Source organism: Xyrauchen texanus, chromosome 19, assembly GCF_025860055.1.
Source record: "Xyrauchen texanus isolate HMW12.3.18 chromosome 19, RBS_HiC_50CHRs, whole genome shotgun sequence".
In the NCBI taxonomy this organism is placed as follows: Eukaryota; Metazoa; Chordata; class Actinopteri; order Cypriniformes; family Catostomidae; genus Xyrauchen; species Xyrauchen texanus.
In genome coordinates, this window is record NC_068294.1 from 35,902,234 (window position 1) to 35,922,859 (window position 20,626).

The 20,626-nt window shown below is 36.4% G+C and overlaps 1 protein-coding gene across 1 annotated transcript; it reads left to right on the forward strand.

Moving 5' to 3' along the window:
- Window positions 1-510: 510 nt before the first annotated feature.
- Window positions 511-14,446, forward strand: LOC127660103 (receptor expression-enhancing protein 2-like). Its single transcript, XM_052150185.1, has 8 exons — window positions 511-664; window positions 3,346-3,418; window positions 4,238-4,314; window positions 5,015-5,135; window positions 5,222-5,335; window positions 9,914-10,055; window positions 11,690-11,856; window positions 13,751-14,446. The coding sequence occupies exons 1-8, from the start codon at window positions 633-635 to the stop codon at window positions 13,823-13,825; spliced, it is 801 nt and encodes a 266-aa protein (XP_052006145.1). The 5' UTR covers window positions 511-632; the 3' UTR covers window positions 13,826-14,446.
- Window positions 14,447-20,626: the final 6,180 nt, after the last annotated feature.

Sequence of the window (20,626 nt, forward strand, 5' to 3'; positions counted from 1 at the left end):
TTTGCCCATATATCATTGGTTGAATAACTGGAACGAGATTGTAATGTAAAAATAATAATTCGTCAATAAACACGTTTGCCATCAATTTTCATATATATTCAGTCATTTGTTTTCTTTAATACATGAATCACTCACAACACAAAGGACATGTTGACTAGTTTCCATAGTACATCAAGATTAACAGTGATCATTTAATATGAGCAACCGCTGTCATTAGAAAGTTACATTAAAATGACAATTTTTGAAAAGTTCACTGTTTAATTTCTGCAGGAGAACCCATACTGATGGTTTTGTCAAAGCAACACTAACTGTAGAAACTTAAGTATATTTTTTTTGGAAGCTATGGTTACTCATATGTTTGAGTAACAAAATAATTGTCATTTATGTCAATTAAAAAAATATATATATAATAAACGGAGCAAGTGTAAAGATGTCGCTGTCCCTTTAAGAGACGCGAGGTGACAGCGCATATGCAGCGGCTCTCTCCGGTAGCTTGTGTTATCACCGTTCCATTGAGAGACGTTCAGACATCGGATCGGCTGGAATTCATCCTGATATTAAGCATCAGTCTTGTCGGAATGGAGGTGCAGAATAATCCGCTAAAATAAGGAAAACTCCCCACAAAGATCAAGATGGTGTCGTGGATTATTTCGCGGATGGTGGTGTGAGTGTTTATGCGGTTCGCGCGTTTTTGTTGTGTTGCTGCGGATGCATGACGCTTTTCATTGCAAACACATTATTTTTGCTTAATTTCTCCTTGAAATGCTTTAGTTTAAATTTAGGGATTTAAAGATAATCGTCTACTTTGATTAATTAAATAAATGACTAAATTAAAATAACAAAACGATGACTTCATCTAGACGAGGGTTCCATTTGTGTTGCTTCTGTTTTTCTTTCCACCTGGAACGAAATATGCATAATAGTGTAATTTAATTGTCCAATTACGTCAGTAGAAAATGTCAAATAAGTACATTTGGGCTTAAAAACAGAAACAAATGAGCAGGTTTAATGCATTCCAGCTGTTATCATTCACTACACCCATGACATCATCTCTCTTGTGCTTTGATGTCAACATATGCTTAGATTTGGAAATTGGGATCGAAGTCTTTTTGAGATGGTTTGCGAAGTGTTTAGCAGTTTTAAGGCCTACCTGCCCAGCTAAATTTTTAACTGTTAGTTATTTCATGTGCAGGAGGACAGTCTGTGCCATATGAATCCCACATTTGTTCTGTATGTGTGGGTCTCAGGTGGGCACTTGAGTGGGATTTACACATTCAGGTGACTTTGATTCCCATAGGATCACACTGAGTCTGTCAAGTAAGATTACTAACTTCCTGATGAACTGATTACGGCAAGCGCTCAGGCTGTATTCCAAATAGGATGTGCTGGGCAGAAAGGCCTGGATGTATTGATCATTATTGTGGTCTTGCTATATCTTATGGAATGCTCTTTGGAGTGGCATTAACTGTGTCAAGCAGATGTATTCTGGGAGTCAGGCTTGTTAAAATGGGACAGAGGACATGTGATCTGCCATGCGCCAGAATACCATGCTTTCATCCTCTCATGCTTCACTGTGCATTACACAGTGTGCATTCTACACAAACATGCACATTTATAGAAACAAAAATAAATGCACAATATACACAACCATGGGTAAAAGCATGTGCTGAAAGGGATCGGTAACCCAAAAAGAAAAGTACTGGTCCTCATATAGTTCCAGATCCATTTATCTTTTTTCTTCTGTGGAACACAAAAGGAGACGCTCCTTAAAATGGTAGCATCATTCACAATTCACTTCCATTGCATGGAACAAATTATGCAATGTAAGTGAATGGTGACAGACTCCATCAGTCCCTAACATTCTCCCTAACATCTCCTTTTGGGTTTCACAGAAGAAAGAAAACAATATAGGTTTGGAACAACATGAGGGTGAGTAAATTACTTTAATTTTTTATTTAACTACTGTATATTCCTTTAAGCTAGTGAACATGAAACGTGACTGGGACACATATCAGATGATGTCTGCAGTGGGTAGGAGTGGTTTGCCCTGTATCCCGACAGCCTATATTGGATTCGTCATTGCAGAATGTCTGGTATCTTGTCACATCAGCACAAAATAACATATCTGTTTGTGTGTATGAGAGGGAGAGTGTGTTAGAGCACGTAGTGCACATGCGCATGCACGTCTGTGTCTAATTTTGTCCCTTTGTGTGTAGATTAATCTCCATTCACTCTTATTCCATCATAAATTATTTTCTTTTAATGGCTCAGATACTAAGTGTTTGCCTTCAATGGCACCTTGAAACATGGTTGTGAGTAAAACAGGACTAGTAATGTTTACTGCAAGTTTAATGGCTTTGCTTTTTAAAGGAATGGTTCACACTAAAATTATAATTCTGTGATCATTTACTCACACTCATGCCATCCCAGATGTGAATTACTTTCTTCTGCAGAACACAAAGATTTTTAGAAAAATATCTCTGCTCTGTAGGACCATATAATGCAAGAAAATGGTGACCAGAATTTTGAAGCTCCAAAAAGCACATTCATGCAGCGTAAAATAGCCCATAAAACTCCTGTGATTTGATCCATATCTTCTGAAGCAGTCCAATCGATTTTGGGTGACAACAGACCAAAATGTCTCAATGACCAATTACACTTCCTAGTGTTTGACACATGCACAGAGGGCTAGATGATGCTAGGGAGTGTAATCAAGCTTGAAATCGTGATTGCCAAGGAGACTGTTGATGTCAATTTGAAAGAGAAAAAGTAGTTATATTTTGGTCCTTTCTCATCCAAAATCAGTTGTATCTCTTTAGAAGACATGGATTAACCCACTAGAGTTGTGCGGATTACTTTTAATGCTGCCTTTTATGTGCCTTTTGGAGTTTTAAAGGTTAGGTCACCATTCACTTGCATTGTATGGACCTACAATGCAGACATATTCTTTAAAAATCTTGTGTTAGCAAAAGAAAGAAAGCCATACACATGTAGGATGGCATGAGAGTGAATAAATGAGAGAATATACATTTTTGGTGAACTATCCCTTTAATTAAACTGTACTGTTCTAAACATTTTGATCAGATATTCTTGTATTGATTGGCACATCCATAAATAGATTTTTACTGGATGAACCAGAGATATCTTTTCTTCCCCTAACATGTTAGAATGAAACTGGGTACAATGTTGCCTCTTATGTATCTATATTGTATACTTAAGGTAATTGTGCAAGTGAAATTGTATATGCTTAAATTAATTGCGTAATGGTAAGATGAACTTGTCTGCATTGTCTGGGTCAGGAAGCATGCTTTCATTTTACAGTCTGATGGTCATTTCTCCCTGCAGCCTGGCCTTTGGGACCCTCTATCCAGCCTATTCCTCCTATAAGGCTGTGAAGACGAAAAACGTCAAGGAGTATGTGAGTATTTGGCTTCATGTCGTCTCTCTGTTTTACCCTTTTTTTTTAAAAAAATTTTTTTTTATATAAAATGTTCACATAAACCGAATCGAAAATACTGGTTCATTAAAACCATTACATTTTATTTTAGGTTTGTAAATTAAGTGCAACAGCTGCTATTCATGCTCATTTGATGTGTGAAGATGTTACTTAGTCCTACAATATATACTGTAATATAATGTTATAAAAAAATGTATCTAATATGGTTTCCCATTAACTTCAGAAAGCCTTAATTTTCCTCACTGGCCCTTTAGTATAAATATACATAGATTATATAAATCATTAGCTACATGTATGTATCATGTTTTTGTATATTTTTGGGAAACCATATTGATCTCTTGACACCCAGATGGTCGAGTTCAGAGTATCTGTATTCTCCGGTTACTGGTTGCTATGGAAATCAATAGGGCAGCAGTTGGCCATTTTATCTCATCTTGACAAATATGGGCACATTTAATTATTTTAGAATTTTTTAGGAAGCAACTTGTATCTTTCACAACCCTTTAATCTGTTTTCTTGTGGATCTGGATTTCGTGTGCTGCTTTTGAAGGCAATGGTGTTATATCGTTTTGATAATTGCTCAGTTGGATATAATGTTATTGTGTGAACAGATGGAGACCAAACTTGCTTGTGATATGGCAATCACACAACTTTCATAAACCATTTTTGCATAATGCACAAGGCTATGTTCAGTAACCGCATGTGACCGAATGCATGCAGATGTCATGAGAGGTGTGTGTACACTTGTGCTTTAATATGTGTCTGTGTTTCCATTCTTAGGTGAAATGGATGATGTACTGGATAGTATATGCGCTTTTTACAGCAGCTGAGACAATCACGGATATGTTCCTCTCCTGGTGGGTGAACCGTTTACAGAATATTTTTTTTTTCGGTTATACATATTTCGTAGTGTTTCACAATTGTTTGGAATTTCAACGTTATCCCAAAGTTGGCCACGATATGTAGAAGGGGACAGGGAGACACATGATAATTTTTTGTTATGAAAATAATGTCAATACAAAGTTAACTTAGACATTTTTTTCCTCATTCAAAAAGTTTTACTTCTGAAGAAATAAATGAATTCTGAAACATTAATAAAATCATGTCCACTCATGTGAGATGAAGATTTCAGTCATATCAGTAACCTTATAAAAGCTGTTTTATTCTACATGGAGCAGGCATGCCTAATGGGGGCAGCCATGTTAGCGTCACATGACTAGCTGAATACTACTTGCTTAATCTCAGTAACTGCCATGTTATTGGACACTTTCATTCATGGATTAAATTAATCCTGGCTTCCTGTGCATGGTGAATTTCTACAACGTTATTGGTAACTGAAAACTACTGTGTTTGAATTATGCAGCATCCAGGCCACAAGGTGTCAGTGTTAGCCATACTTCGACATACTTAAAAAAATACTGAGTGCACCTTTAATAGGTTTCGTAAAATATGGCTTTGTGAGATTCACCCATTTGATAAAGCTTCACAAATATCTGTGTGCAAATATAATTTTTATTCTCTCCAATCAGACCATATTTTGACTTCCCATTTTCCCAGGTTTCCATTTTACTTTGAGCTGAAGATTGCATTTGTCATCTGGCTGTTGTCCCCGTATACCAAGGGCTCCAGCGTGCTGTACCGCAAATTTGTGCATCCCACGCTCTCCAATAAAGAGAAGGTACAAATGAACATGCCCAATTATTTTGTAATAAAACTTTTGTTCATATGGTGTAATGTATTTGTGTTGTATGTCTTGTGTTACAGGAAATTGATGAGTACATAACTCAAGCTAAAGACCGCAGTTATGAGACCATGATGCGGTTTGGGAAGAGAGGCCTCAATATCGCAGCCACTGCAGCAGTCACAGCTGCCACCAAGGTGAAATAACTGTTAGACGACACAGGATTTAACATTTTCTTGAATATTTGTTTATTAGAAAAAAAATGTATGCATTATCCATTTTTGGTTTCACTTCCTGAAGTTTTTCCTCACTTCCTGTGGATAAAATTGGTATAAATAAATTTTCAAGAGGTACAGGCTCGACTTGACTGCACATATAGCACAGAAACTGATTGTGTGGAGCAGTGCAGGCACAGCGCCTGTCCAGGGCATTATAAACAGGGGAGCAGATTTGAAGTACGGAGAATGGAGGCTTCACTGCAAGTGGTGAGCCAAGTGTGGGAGAGATATGTTCCAGCTGCCATTTTACTTCTCTTTGCCACAAAGCGCTCACTCACTGTCATCTGAACCAGTCAGTATCCAAAGTGAACCTGCGCAAAAGAGATTTTAAACTTCAGCAAATTAAACTTCAGCATTCAATTTGTTTTGTATTTGTATGTTAGGGCTGATATCGTGGCGAAGATATAAAGTGTCAATCCATAGGGATTTTGCCATATCGTGTATATCGTTATGTAAATGTGCACAGCGTGGGCTTATCTATCAGTGGGCAGAGAACTTTAGAACCACGGGCAAGGTTTTATGTCATAAATGTTTTTGGTGGCCGCCCGAGCAAATTCAATGACATTCATCTTGAGTTTGACGCTTCATAAGCGTTCATAATATGCTTCTCATCTGACAAGCTCATCTGTGTTTCATGTGCATAGCGTGCGCTATATCTGGAGCTCGCAAGTGCATGCGAATCCAGCTGGCTTCACGATATTTTAAGGAGAGCGCAGAGCGTGATCACTTGCGCTACTAAATAATTTTTGACCCAGGAAAAACCCTGAAAAACCTCTCCACAGAATGAGAATACTACCAAACAAGAATGAAGAGGAGCTTGTTATTAAAAAAGGTGTGACATCTGAGTTTTTGGTTCACAGACGCCAACACAGAGCAGAAAATATTTTATCTGGAAACTGTCACACAATGATAATCACCAATAGTGCATGCAGTTTGTATTGCTTCTTCAAATGAAGCGCACCAAAGAACATGATGAAAGCCCAAAATGCCTTTTTTTTTTTTTTTTTTTGGAAGTATTTGCAGTGTTTGCAAAAATAGGTATTAAAATATGGTTTAGTATATTAAGCAATTTGTATTGATAAAAAAAAAAAAAAAAACTATATCGTGATATAAAATTACTCGTATTGTGATTAATACGATTTTGGTCATATTGCCCAACCCTACTGTATGTATAGTTAGGGCTGGGCGATATGGCCAAAAATATTATCACGATATTGTTTTTCATATCATTCAATATCGATATTTATCACGATATTCAATCACATTTGCACATTGCAAATTTTTTTGAATTTCCATAAAAAGAGAAAACAAAATCCTAAACATTCTAAATAGTCTTTACAAAACTGCGTTGGGGGCCCAGACACCGCCAATGCAGTGGTGTCTGAGGGATCTTCTATGAAAATAGAAGAAATAGAGTTTATCAATTGAGTGCAGTTGGATCTGAATGTTATAAGATGATCTGTTAATTTTGAATCATAATGAAAGTGTATATGCATGTGTGTGTGTGTGTGTGTGTGTGTGTGTGTGTGTGTATATATATATATATATATATATATATACAGTGAGGAAAATAAGTATTTGAACACCCTGCTATTTTGCAAGTTCTCCCACTTGGAAATCATGCAGGGGTCTGAAATTGTCATCGTAGGTGCATGTCCACTGTGAGAGACATAATCTAAAAAAAAAAATCCAGAAATCACAATGTATGATTTTTTAACTATTTATTTGTATGATACAGCTGCAAATAAGTATTTGAACACCTGTCTATCAGCTAGAATTCTGACCCTCAAAGACCTGTTAGTCTGCCTTTAAAATGTCCACCTCCACTCCATTTATTATCCTAAATTACATGCACCTGTTTGAGGTCGTTAGCTGCATAAAGACACCGGTCCACCCCATACAATCAGTAAGAATCCAACTACTAACATGGCCAAGACCAAAGAGCTGTCCAAAGACACTAGAGACAAAATTGTACACCTCCACAAGGCTGGAAAGGGCTACGGGAAATTGCCAAGCAGCTTGGTGAAAAAAGGTCCACTGTTGGAGCAATCATTAGAAAATGGAAGAAGCTAAACATGACTGTCAATCTCCCTCGGACTGGGGCTCCATGCAAGATCTCACCTCGTGGGGTCTCAATGATCCTAAGAAAGGTGAGAAATCAGCCCAGAACTACACGGGAGGAGCTGGTCAATGACCTGAAAAGAGCTGGGACCACCGTTTCCAAGGTTACTGTTGGTAATACACTAAGACGTCATGGTTTGAAATCATGCATGGCACGGAAGGTTCCCCTGCTTAAACCAGCACATGTCAAGGCCCGTCTTAAGTTTGCCAATGACCATTTGGATGATCCAGAGGAGTCATGGGAGAAAGTCATGTGGTCAGATGAGACCAAAATAGAACTTTTTGGTCATAATTCCACTAACCTTGTTTGGAGGAAGAAGAATGATGAGTACCATCCCAAGAACACCATCCCTACTGTGAAGCATGGGGGTGGTAGCATCATGCTTTGGGGGTGTTTTTCTGCACATGGGACAGGGCGACTGCACTGTATTAAGGATTAACATTGATTTTCTCAGGTGTTCAAATACTTATTTGCAGCTGTATCATACAAATAAATAGTTAAAAAATCATACATTGTGATTTCTGGATTTTTTTTTTTAGATTATGTCTCTCACAGTGGACATGCACCTACGATGACAATTTCAGACCCCTCCATGATTTCCAAGTGGGAGAACTTGCAAAATAGCAGGGTGTTCAAATACTTATTTTCCTCACTGTATATATATATATATATATATATATATATAATGTGTATTTTTTTTTTTTTTTTTTTACATTAAAATTATTTTCATATTTCTTTACATACAGATATCCAAGTATGGGGGCATAGAAGCCCTTGTGACTGATGAATGATACTATATGGGGGTTCAGGGGTATCTCCAGAGAGAAAAGTTTGAAAATGTCTGAATGGACCATTTTTCTATTTTCATTAAAGTGAGGAAGACTAGGCAACAAACTTGTAATTGTTTTGTCTTTCATCCTTGTCAGAGATGAAGACACTTGAATCATTTCACAAAATTAGAACAGAAATGTATTAGTTTATTATTAAAGGCTTGGAACATGCTGATTAATAAAACAAAATTTAGAAAGAAAAAACATTATGTTCTAAAGGCGCTCTGGAAAAACGCACCTCACGTTTACTCACATGTGGGGAAAAGAGGAAGCGGGTGCGGACCGGGACAGGGCATCAGTGAAGTGTGTTTCAGTGCTAGAGAAAAATATTCAAGAATACAGTGCAGAAAGATCAGATATAATGTAACCGGCACTGTTGTTTTGTCACGCTGCTCACTAGAGACGATGAGTGGGCGTAATGGTCGTCATGATGTCTTGTAGTCAAGATGGAATCAATCTGGGTTCCGGATCCGGAACGCGGCGACCTGCGTAGCGGGGGCAATAGCAACTTCATACAGTCTGAGGCAGCATTTCCACTGAAGTGGAAGAAATCAGCACAAAACCACTCCCAGCGCTAGGGAACCGTTTGCCCCGTGCTGCTGTCAATTTTACAATCCAACTCGCAAGCTTGATACTCGGCTTCCATAGGAAGGAATTGAAAGTGCTCGCTCACATTTGCTCACTACGCGCCAGTGGAAACATTCGATGAGAAAGCCAAACTGCTAGTGTTTTTAGCATCACGCATGTCTAGATGTAGAACACATGCTAAATATAGAATATTACTCAAAAGCTTATTGTCGATGTCATGGATTTTGTTTTATCGCAATAAATATCGATATCGTTTTATCGCTCAGCCCTATGTATAGTGTCTTATAATGCATTGGCAATGTGCATTTAAGTTAGTCTTGCCAATAAAGCTTGATATTTAGTAAATCTAACCATTTGATTTTTAAGAAGTCCACTGGAAAATGGCAGAAGATTTTGCCCAGAATTGATGGCGTTTATACTGTACGTATGCTTGAATCAAAGATTTATACCTGTGAAAATGTGTCTAATCAATTCTATCCTCAAAACAACTGAACATTTAGATATTTAAATAATTCAAATATGACTAACCAATTTCTTGCAATATCTTTGAGACATTATATAAAGCAAATATAATTGATTAATTATGGTACATTAAAAAATAATCTTGATTCATCATAGAAAAATGTGTGATTAATTAGTTAAACATTTGTAAGCCATTAACAGCCCTAGGGTTTATGAGATCTTTTGTTTTTATGTACTATTTTCAGTTGCAGTGGTGTTTGTGATTTTATAGAAACTGTAAAAGAAAATGTGATATGAGACTTTGTCTAACTCATAAATTAAAAAAAATAAAAAATGTAGTTTTGAAAAGACATTCATATGTAGGCACAATTTATAGTCTACAAAATTCTTATCAAGCCTTTTGATCAATAGGTTTTCAAGATTACGAGATGCAAATTTATTCAAGCATGTCCAGACCTTTTTCTTGCAGTGTCTTTGTGTATTTAAATCCTACAGGGTCAAGGTGTGTTATCGGATAAGCTGCGCAGTTTCAGCATGCAGGATTTGACTCTGATTCAGAATGAAAACGAGCTGCAGCTGCCAGAAGACACCCACACTGCAGCCACGCTACCACGTGCTAAATCAGCCATGCGCACAGGTAACATACAGTGCAACTACAGTCCTATCTATACTTTCTCACTATACTAAACCCCCATAATGTACACTCAGCACAGACACACCGATTGTGTGAAAAAACTCAAATATTTATAATAGTCTGTCCTAGCCTGTTCAAACACACTGGCCAAGGTGCTTTTCAGAGTGTGTGCGTGTGCTGACTCACTTATAGCCGCTCTGCAGGCAGCTATTGTCCCAGCCTGTTTATAATGCCGATGCTGATGTGACCAGCATGTGATTTGGCTGCCCACTGGATGACAGAGAGAGAGAGGAGGGGTGAATGCCTTCTGCAGTTTGTTGATACGCAACTCACTCTTTGTTGGGGCCCTAAATGGCAGGATTCCTCAGCATTTAACCTCTTCACATGCCGTCATCATGCCATTCATAAATATTTAAAGGCTGTCACCCATGAAGGAGGTCAAGAGGAAAAAGGCAGAGGGTGTTATGGAGAGAAGAGCATGACAATGATTGAAACCGCATACAATCCTACTACTCATACTTTTTCTCTAGGTTGTTTGAAAATGTGTTTAACAAAGTCAGTCCAGAATTTGTGTCAGAGTTTGTATGAACAATGCATTTTAAACATCTTGGAATGGTTTTATGTATGTAGGTATGTAGGTATGTATGTAGGTAGGTAGGTAGGTAGGTCCATTTGTTAACATTAGATAATGCATAACAATGAAAAATATATTTTTTTTACAGCATTTATTAATCTTTGTAAATGCTAGCTAATAAAAATACAATTGTTTAGGTTAGTTCATAGTGCATTAACTAATCGATTTAAAAAATGCATTGGTATATGTTGAAATTAACCTAGATTAATAAATGCTGAAGAAGTATCATTCATTGTTAGTTTATATATTAAACCAGATGAAAATAGAAGCTGGCATGGTGTTAAAAAACAAACAATTCACAGACTTCCTACATTTGTTTATTCAGCAGTCTATAGTGCTTTGAATACTGTATCCCGAAATGTACTGTATGAGACTTGACCTTCCAGCTAACCTTTCCAGTGTGACGAAAGAACCGGAAGCTGAACTAAACATGCAGTGAGGTCATGTGGAATGGAGCTGCATTAACTGTTCATTGTTGCATACTGCATATTGTTTCAATTTGATTCTTCAAAATATAGTAGAAAGCATACAATATTGAGCATTATGCCATGAGCAGAACACTAGTATTACATTCCAAACATAGCCCACATGGTTAGAGTCCATCTGAGGGATGTTGTCCCAATCCAAGTAGCCCAATCACAGCAAAAAAGATTCCACAGAGGTAATGAGATCGGTGGTGATTCTATTAGCATGTTCATTGAATTACAGGGCGTCAAAGCTACATTGTGAATGGACAAGCAACATGCTCCACTTTAGAAATCTTTATGGATCAGGCTTTGAATGAGGTCTTGAATGGGACTTGAGAGACCCACACAAAACCTCTTCAAACCATTTGCTGCCTTAACACTAATAAAAAGGTTTCAGAAACATGACACGTTCTTCAGCTGCTCATATAGAGCACAGCATAACATGTCAACATTGGGATAAATTGTGTTAGCATGTGCTGCAGGGTTGAAGGAATTACAAAGTCTCAAAGTCTATCCTTCATTATTGTTCTCCTCAGTTCGTGCCATGCCCATACCAGCTGATAATGAGTCACTGCACAGCTCCCGGTCTGATGATCAATCAGACAGCAGGACTGAGCATTCAGATGAGGATGCAGCAGACAAGGTCCCCAAACGCACCGCAAGTGTCAAAGCAGCTAAGAAACCCTCAGTTGCCAAGACAGAGGTACACTCTTTGTTTCTTTTATTAGTCATAGACTGACTCTTATTAGGCATCAGCCATTTATTCAGACTTTTAAGTTAATGCAATGATTCAGGCAAGGGTGGATGGCTCTTTACTCAGGGAAGTGTGAGAAAATGTTCCTAATTTAAAGCACGTTGTTGTTGTTGTGACAGTTGTTGCTTTTTCAGTATTTGTGTATTGCATCAGTAAGACAGACTATTCAGAAAAGCGAACTCGCGACTCAAGGGATGGTAGTCAGCGTCTTTACTCGCTGAGCTACCCAGGCCCCCTTTTCTTAAAGGAATAGTTCACAGAGACATAAAGTAATTAATTACTCATCCCTATGTTGTTACAAAATTAAATGATTTTCCTGTACCTCAACTGGTAGAGCATGGTACTATTGTACTATATACTTTGAACTAAGTAGCTTTGGATAAAAGCGTCTGCTAAATGAATGAATGATTGCGTCCGTACGTGCGAGCGAGTGAGCGAGCGAGCTCTGAAATGGCTCAAAACTGATTTGAATCAGAGGAACCATAATTTCATCCAAACAGCCGTTGTAGCCAAGTAGATTCAATATTTTAAAGGCATTTAATGAAAATCTATTTCAAAATAATGAAGGCATGTTTCCCACATTTTGTCACTTATTTGTTTTAAGCTAGTTTCATATTGCATAATAAATTATTACTCTGAGACCCAGTCAAGTTAGTTATGATAGAATAATACAGAATTACCATTATTATTTTTAGGATTAGATTTGTTTTATACAAAAGTAATATGTTTCTGTCCTAGTTACTTCACCTTCACCTAAAGCTTTTATTTTGACACTGAAAGTGCAGCGTCAGTATGTGTTTGACAACTAACAATGTTCCTCATCTGTTGAAATGCTGTTATTTCCTTTTCTGTTATACTGTGTTGCATTTATAGATTTTCTTAACTTGTAGCGGTTACTAATATTTGGAATTGCGCGAATGTTTGAACCTGCAGTTCTGTTTTTTCACAGTGCATGTGAACTGCTCTAAAAGCAATTAAAAAAAAAAAAAGGGAGCCCATGTTCTTATTCTGAAGTGCACACAGACCATGTGGATCTGTCTTTAATTGCAGCCTTTTGCCATTTAATAATCGCACATGACCATATAACCGGTTGGATGTTATTTTGATTAATTGTGCAGACCCAAAAGATCGTGAAATTAGTCTTATGATGCTCTTCATGAAACTTAATGGCCAAATAAAAAGCACATTTATGTAATTGCGATATTCACTATATTGCTTAATCTTATATATATATATATATATATACAGCAAAATCATTGTGATTATATTGTGAATATTCAATATATTGCCCAGTGCTAGGAATGAGATAAATTGCAGAATGTTCACCCAGCTCTTTTCTTTAAAATGAAAGTTGATGGTGACCAGTGGATGTCAAGCTCCAAAAAGCACAAAAAAGTAAAGTCCATGATTTGTGCGTTATATTGTGTCTTCCGAAGCTATACAATATATACTATTGTATTAATATGAAAATTTGTATTTCACTTATTTGTAAAGCTTAGCTTTCTTCTTGTCCCTTATATGGTTCTAGCCTAGAAGTTTTGTGGAAGTTATTTATTATTCCCACAACCAAAAGCTTTTTTTGCCACTAGAAATCTGTGGTAGTTCTCTGAAATAGTCTGCAACAGCCACCTGTTTCATTACAAAATTAGATTGAGAAATATCTTTTTAAATTTGAAAATGTGCATCCACGTGTGTATGTGCTACGATGAGCATGTGCCTGCACTGTGAAATGTGCTCCGTTCGTCTAGTTGTTTGAGTAGTTTAGTGTATTTTTATATTGAGTAAATGGGGTTTTTATGCATGCTCTTTCTCTTCCTTTTGTTTTTTCTGTTAATCTGGCCAGACCACCAAGACGGTGAAGAAACAGCCAAAGAAGAAAAGCACCACCACGGCCAACAACAATGCTGAATCATCATAAGTCACACTGTATTCATCATCCCTGGAAAGCACTGACAGTACATACTCTATACTCCATACTAACAACCAAACATTAGAGCTTTTTGCTTTTATAGATTCATACTGACTCGTGCAGTTACACATACAATACGTTGCCTGGAGCGGTTTTAATCTTGTAGGTTTAATGCAGTTTATAAGTTTAGACCACAGGCTTTCATGGTTAACAAGACAGTTCTCAAAGCTTCCCACTTCAAACCATTTATCTAATGTATTTGTGTGCACTTCCGTGTGTGTGTGTGTGTGTGTGTGTGTGCGTTAAATAAGGCTGTGTCGTGAATATTAGTGGGCACCTCTGTAAAGCATAAGCCCAGAATGCAGAGCCAGCAAATGAAAAGAAATGCATAAATTCTTCTGGAGCATTCCATTTGCCCTTTTAACCAAAAATTTAAAGCTAAAACCATATAAATACATTTTATTGAACAATATTATTGAGAGCGAATTATTAAAAGTTTCCAATAATAGAGGCCACAACACCCCCCCCCACTCCCATCACACTATGGGACAGACAAGAAATGAGCACAGGAAAAATTGTCTTTTAATGGGATAGTTCACCCAAAAATGAAAATTCTATCATAATTTACTCACCCCTATACCATCCCAGATATGTATGACCTTCTTTCTTCTACTGAACACAAAAGGATATTTTTAGAAGAATATCTCCACTCTGTAGGTCAATACAATGCAAGTGAATGGTGGCCAGAACTTTGAAGTTCCAAAAAGCACAGAAAAGCTAAAAAGTTATTTGCATAACTCCAGTGGTTAAATCCATATCTTCAGAAGGCATATGATAGGTGTGGGTGAGAAACGCATAAATATTTAAGTCCTTTTTACCATAAAGTCTCCTCCCTGTCCAGTAAGTGGAGATATGCACAGAGAATGCGAATCGTCAAAAACGAACGAAAGTGAACGTGGAGATTGGTAGTAAAAATGACTTTAATATTGATCTGTTTCTCACCGAGAACTATCAAATTGCTTCAGAAGACATTGATTTAATCACTGGAGTCTTATGGGTTGAGTATATGTGCCTTTTGGACTGTCAAAGTTCTGCCCACCATTCATTTGCATTGTATGGACCTACAGAGCTGATATATTTTTCTAAAAATCTCCATTTGTGTTCAGCAGAATAGAGTAAGTCATACACATCTGGGATGGCATGAGGATGAGTAAATTATGTGATAATTACATTTTTGGGTGAACTATTCCTTTAAATGACATATAAAAGCTTCATGTAACACATGAGAACATCAGGAGTTCTCATGAGAACTCAAGGAGTTTGTGTTGAATATTTATGCTTAGAGAGGTCATATCTACTGGAACATACAGACACTCAAAAGGCCTGAGCTGGAAATACTTGGTGCTCATAAGTTGTGCCTTATGATGCCAGTATTGCTGAATTTAACAACTAGTGTCGTTCAATGCTTTTGAGGTTTTTAATATAACATGATGTTACTGCTGCATGTTTTAGACATTACGGCATTATAAAAAATATAATTTCAAAGGATGTTATAAATGGCATATCAGATTAGTAGTACATCAGATCTCTGGTGTCATCTGGTGTTTTGGTGGAGCAAAAGATGAAAACTGAAATCACATGCTGGCCAGTAAAGGACAATATCCCTTGAAGACAGCCTGATTCACTTTGCCCTGGATTTGATGTTTTGTTCATTCTGTTTTTAGTGTCCTAATGATTGAGTCCCTCTGTGTGAATGCATCTCTGTGCTACACCAGAATGACTGACTTTTGAAGTGAACCGTTTCGATGTTAGGTTTGTTATGGCCTGCAGAGATTACCCATCATTCATATCAGTTTATGCAGTGTCAATTTGTACAGTATGGACTCTGTCAGGCTTAACATAAACCTAGGAGGTGCAATAACATCAACTGAAAGTTAGCAGATGTTGAAGGTGGCAAAATTGTCAACAGTCCTTGTTAAATACAATTAAGAAATGATGTGGGCCTAGATATTTATTTATTTATTTATTTTTTTAAACTTTCAAAGATGGTCTGCTTTAGATAGACTTCTTTAAAAGTTTTTTTTTTTTTTTAAGTTTAGGAGATTTTTTTTTGTTTTTTCTTAATTTGTATTCCAGTATTGCCTATTCGACCCTGTGATCCCAGTTCTTCAAATTCAGTGTATAGCCCTAAATCCAAATGTTGGCAGATGTGTCTCCCAGCACAGCATGTTCAGGACTGAAGGATTTGTGATTTGGTATTTGGTATTTGATTTGTGTCTGCTGGGCACTGCATTTGGGGCACAATGTTGCATACAACTAAGAGCTGATAGGGGGCGCTGCTGTACATGAAGAAACTCAGTTATGTGTCAGATTGAATTACATTGATTAGGAACTGTTTTGAGATTAAGAATCAAATGTTTTACACTTGGGGTTCTAATATCTCTATTCAATCTGTTAATTATTTTAAATTAACTAAAAAGTGTTCATTTGCATAATACTATTGACTGTACAAAATATCTGCCTTACTCTAGTAGGCTTTATTAAGTTATACATTTTTCTGTTTGGACATTTACATTTATTATTTTCTACATAAAATAGGATGTACAGAAAGATGTTAATTTCTTGTAAAAAGTGTAATTGTTTTTTGCATATTGGAGTGTTTTAAATTATGACGTTTTTTTCTTCTCTATTTGTGTATTTTGTTTTGTAGAGAAAAGAAACGTGATTGGTCTTAAATGGTAGTAAAGGGGACAGTAGTGTTGGAGAATGATTGACGATCATTTTACAGTTTATTTTAACAGTGCAAAAGTGTAGGTAACATACGTCAATTAAATTAGATTCAGCCTAGCAGATGTAGATGTTTCCGTATGAACACAAGGTTTAGTAATAACATGCATCTGTAGTCATTTCACACTGCTGTCTTAAAGTTTTTCATGATCTTCAATTCAGTGCTGATTATCAACTACTTGACGCATTTCTCTTATCTCAGTCTCCTGCGTAATTGTATTTCTTATTAAGACAAAAGTTTTTCATTTGAAGTGTTTTCTTTTAATGAAATTAAGTTTGGGTGATGTTTACCAACCCACACAAAATATGTCAAGTGAGTCCCACTCATTCTTGCCTTATGTTATATATTGTTTTTTTACTTATTTGCATAATTCAAAATGACAATTTCAACTTTTTTTTTTTTTTTTTTTTTTTAAGTTCACCAACACTGAGTCAGACATGACAAATTAGTTATATATTCAGTTTCTTATATTTTCATTAGTTTTGTTTGGATTGTATTATGTGAGAATTGTCAACATTAATATATTGTTTGTGCCAATTCTTAATACTCATAATATACTGTATATTAAAAGAATGAAAATAGATAGGAGCCTCAAGATTGCTGCTAAGTGTGTACTAACTCCCCTTCAATTATTATTCAATAAAAATGTAATGCAACCTCCATGATGTGTCATTTATTTCATTTGTTTTTCAGTACCAAATTATCAAATTTTTTTTTATTTAATTTGTAATTAAATTATTTTGTGACGCTTTGGCTTAAGTTTACTGGGAATTTTTACCTGTCAAACTACTCGTCATTTCGCTTGTTGCCCCAGAACATCTCATGAACGGTATGTTGGCCTGATGTGCTGATCTGTACTGGATTTGTTAATTTGATTCTTGAGTTGTGACATTTTCCAATTCCCCTTCTTCCTATAATTTCCTAGCCTCTCTTTATTTTACTCTAGGAAAAACATGGCAAATGTTTATTTGGGTAAAGAAATGCCATTTGGCTGAGTGTGTAACTGTTATAGGAATGTTGTGGTATGAGTTTTAATCACAATATTGAGAGCAATATGACAAGTTATAGTTGAGATTGACCACATGCCAATACTAAACAATGCCACTAGGGGGCGCAAGCAATCCAATAAAATCAGTTTGCAAACTGAGGGACTGAATAACCTTACAACAGATAGATAATTACCCCTTGTGCAGCTGTAATGAATGCTGATTGGCGTGTATCTCAAATCTCTGTAATGAGAAAGATAATTATCTTTACCGATTAAAACCAGTTTAACTGCAAATAAACAGTGAAGCAGATTGAAAGTGCAATAATGAATAACACTTTCATTCAGACACATTTCAAGTCAAGTTTTCTCCAGTTTATCTCACAAGAGCTTGCATAATTAAACAGCATATGACATGCTATGTTCAGTATGACAGTTTTCTGTGTAAAATATAAATCGTATTTAAATATGGTAACGCTTTACAATAAGGTTCCATTCGTTAACATTAGTTAATGTATTAGGTATAATTAACTAATTATTAACAATATATTATTAATATTTGTTCATTTTAGCTAATAAAAATACAACTGTTCAATATTAGTTTATATTAGTTAATAGTGCATTCACTAATGTTAGTATATACAACTTTATTATATGTTGAAAAAAACATTAACCGAGATGAATAAATGTTGTAAAAAAATATATTGTTCACGTTAACTAATGTTGTTAATAAATGTTGACAAATGGAGACTATATTATTTATAGTGGTGTCCAAATGTCCCATAACAAATCTGGGATTCAAATCTTATTTAAATTTGAACATAAACCCAGTTTTAAGGTTTTGAAAAATTTAGGAAATGTTATGACATAGAATAATTTTTTTATTTATTTAATTGATTCTGCACTATTTTCGAGGTCACTAAAGCAAAAACAAAATTGTGACATTGACCATGTTAACTTCTGTTTACTAAAGGTCATATTTTCATCCTTCAATTGAACAAGGTGCTCTCTGGAAAAATTCCCAAATCATGCTGGGATGAAATTCATGTTGATTTGCCAATTAAACTTTCCACTCAAATTGTTAAACAGAAAATATAATTTGTATATAACCCCAATTCTGAAAAAGATAATGCTAATTCTACTTTGGTGTTTGAGTACATTCTTGTTGTGTTTGCATGACTGTATGAGTGGATCACAGGCAAAAATGTCCCTAGTCGGTTACATAAGGCTCTGCAGTAACTGAATCTCATTACTGCTGCAGTCCTGTGGTGTGTGGGGTGATCCCTGGGACATGGGTTTGTGTGAGCCCCAGATGGGGGAATCCCTGATTTTGCCCAGTGCTTGCATCCCCTCTTCTCTGGTCATTCTCCTTTAGGTTTGTCTCCCTCGCACCTCTCCTCCTTTGCTCACCCCTCTCCATGGCAGCAGGAGGATGGGTTGCTAGGTTGCTAGCTCTTCCTTTCTTGCTCTTTTTTTTTTCTCGCTCTCTCTGTTTCCTTCCCCAGAGATTGCAGGGTTTACACAAAATGTTCTGACGTCAGCGGGAGAAACCCAGTTACTCAGCCTTATATGGGTTTGCTACTGTGGCAGGTCTCAGAGGAGGCCCACATAACAGTTCTTTCCACTTAGTGGAACATATCAGTATAGTTTACCTTGGGATTAACTATACTTGTGGTTACTCTGCTCAGACACCTGTGTGAACTTGAGGGGAATTTACTTCATACCTCCTCAAAAAATGACACTTGTGCCAGTTGGTTATAAGTAGTTAATGGCAAAAAGTTGCCCAGAAAAGTTAAGTTAGTTCTGAGAAAATGTCTGTCATCATTTGTTTGACATGGTTATCTAATTTAATGGCATTACAATTTTTTTAAGTGTGGCTTAAGTGTCTAAATAATTTCTGGGTGTACTCTAAACACATTTAATCGACCACATAAGATACACTTGCTACCAGTTCGTTGGCTCGAACACTCAAACTCCACAAGTAGTTCTAATCTTCTGGTGACCACCAGAGGGCGTCATATGATAATTAATCACTGAGGGAAGTCTACCATAACGCGATTACTGTGCGAGAAGTTTTCAGTTTATCAGCTCTCATTATTTCATCTATCAGAAACCAATGTTAAGATCAGTTATGAAAACCTAATTCTACTCTGTTTCCTCTCATTGCATTAATAACTATTCTTTTCTATCAGATCAAAAGATGACAATTTCACACGTGGATGTGTTGGGGTAAAGTCTGGCACAGTTAAGGAAAAATATTATGTCATGTATTACATCTAGACTAGACCTGAATGTTTTAGACCATTATTGTCTCAGTACTGTAACACACTCACCCACAAACAACCTGTTGTGTGTGATTGTATGTAGCTTTACTTTCAGTGAGGGGATTTTGACAAGCGACCTCAAATTTGTAGTGTTTGCAAGGCACTCTATTGATATTCCTCAACAATTTTCTGAAATGAATTAAACTCGAACCATCTGATGTGTACAAACCATTCAAACTTTGTTTTGTAATAGTTTGTTTGATAATTTCAGCCTTAGGTGCTATATATTTTTGGTATTTATAATGTTTATACTTAAATAAAAATACCAATAAAGTGTGAATATCTCCCTTAAACTTTCTTTGACATTACAATTTCGCAATTCAAACCGACAGCGATGACTGTTGTAATATATATATGCATACTGAATTGCGACAAGTGTCTGTCTGTCAATCGAGATTAAGGCTGAATGTTATGGCAACGGTCTTGTCTGTTTGTCTGTCTGTCTGTTTGTCTATCTGTCCGTCCATCCGTCCATCAATCAAGATCTATGCTGAATGCCATGGCATCTGTCTGTCTGTTTATCTATCTATCTATCTATCTATCTATCTATCTATCTATCTATCTATCTATCTATCTATCTATCTATCTATCTATCTGTCTGTCTGTCTGTCTGTCTGTCTGTCTGTCTGTCTGTCTGTCCAGACAAAGGCTGAATGTCATGGCAACTGTCAGTCTATCTATCTATCTATCTATCTATCTATCTATCTATCTAT

What these genes read in the sequence shown, in the direction of transcription:
- LOC127660103 (XM_052150185.1), top strand. Translation starts at nt 633, where the DNA reads ATGGTGTCGTGGATTATTTCGCGGATGGTGGT. An exon ending in CGAAAAACGTCAAGGAGTAT is followed by an intron (nt 3,419 to 4,237) that starts GTGAGTATTTGG and finishes TTCCATTCTTAG; the next exon opens with GTGAAATGGATGATGTACTG. An exon ending in TAAATCAGCCATGCGCACAG is followed by an intron (nt 10,056 to 11,689) that starts GTAACATACAGT and finishes TGTTCTCCTCAG; the next exon opens with TTCGTGCCATGCCCATACCA.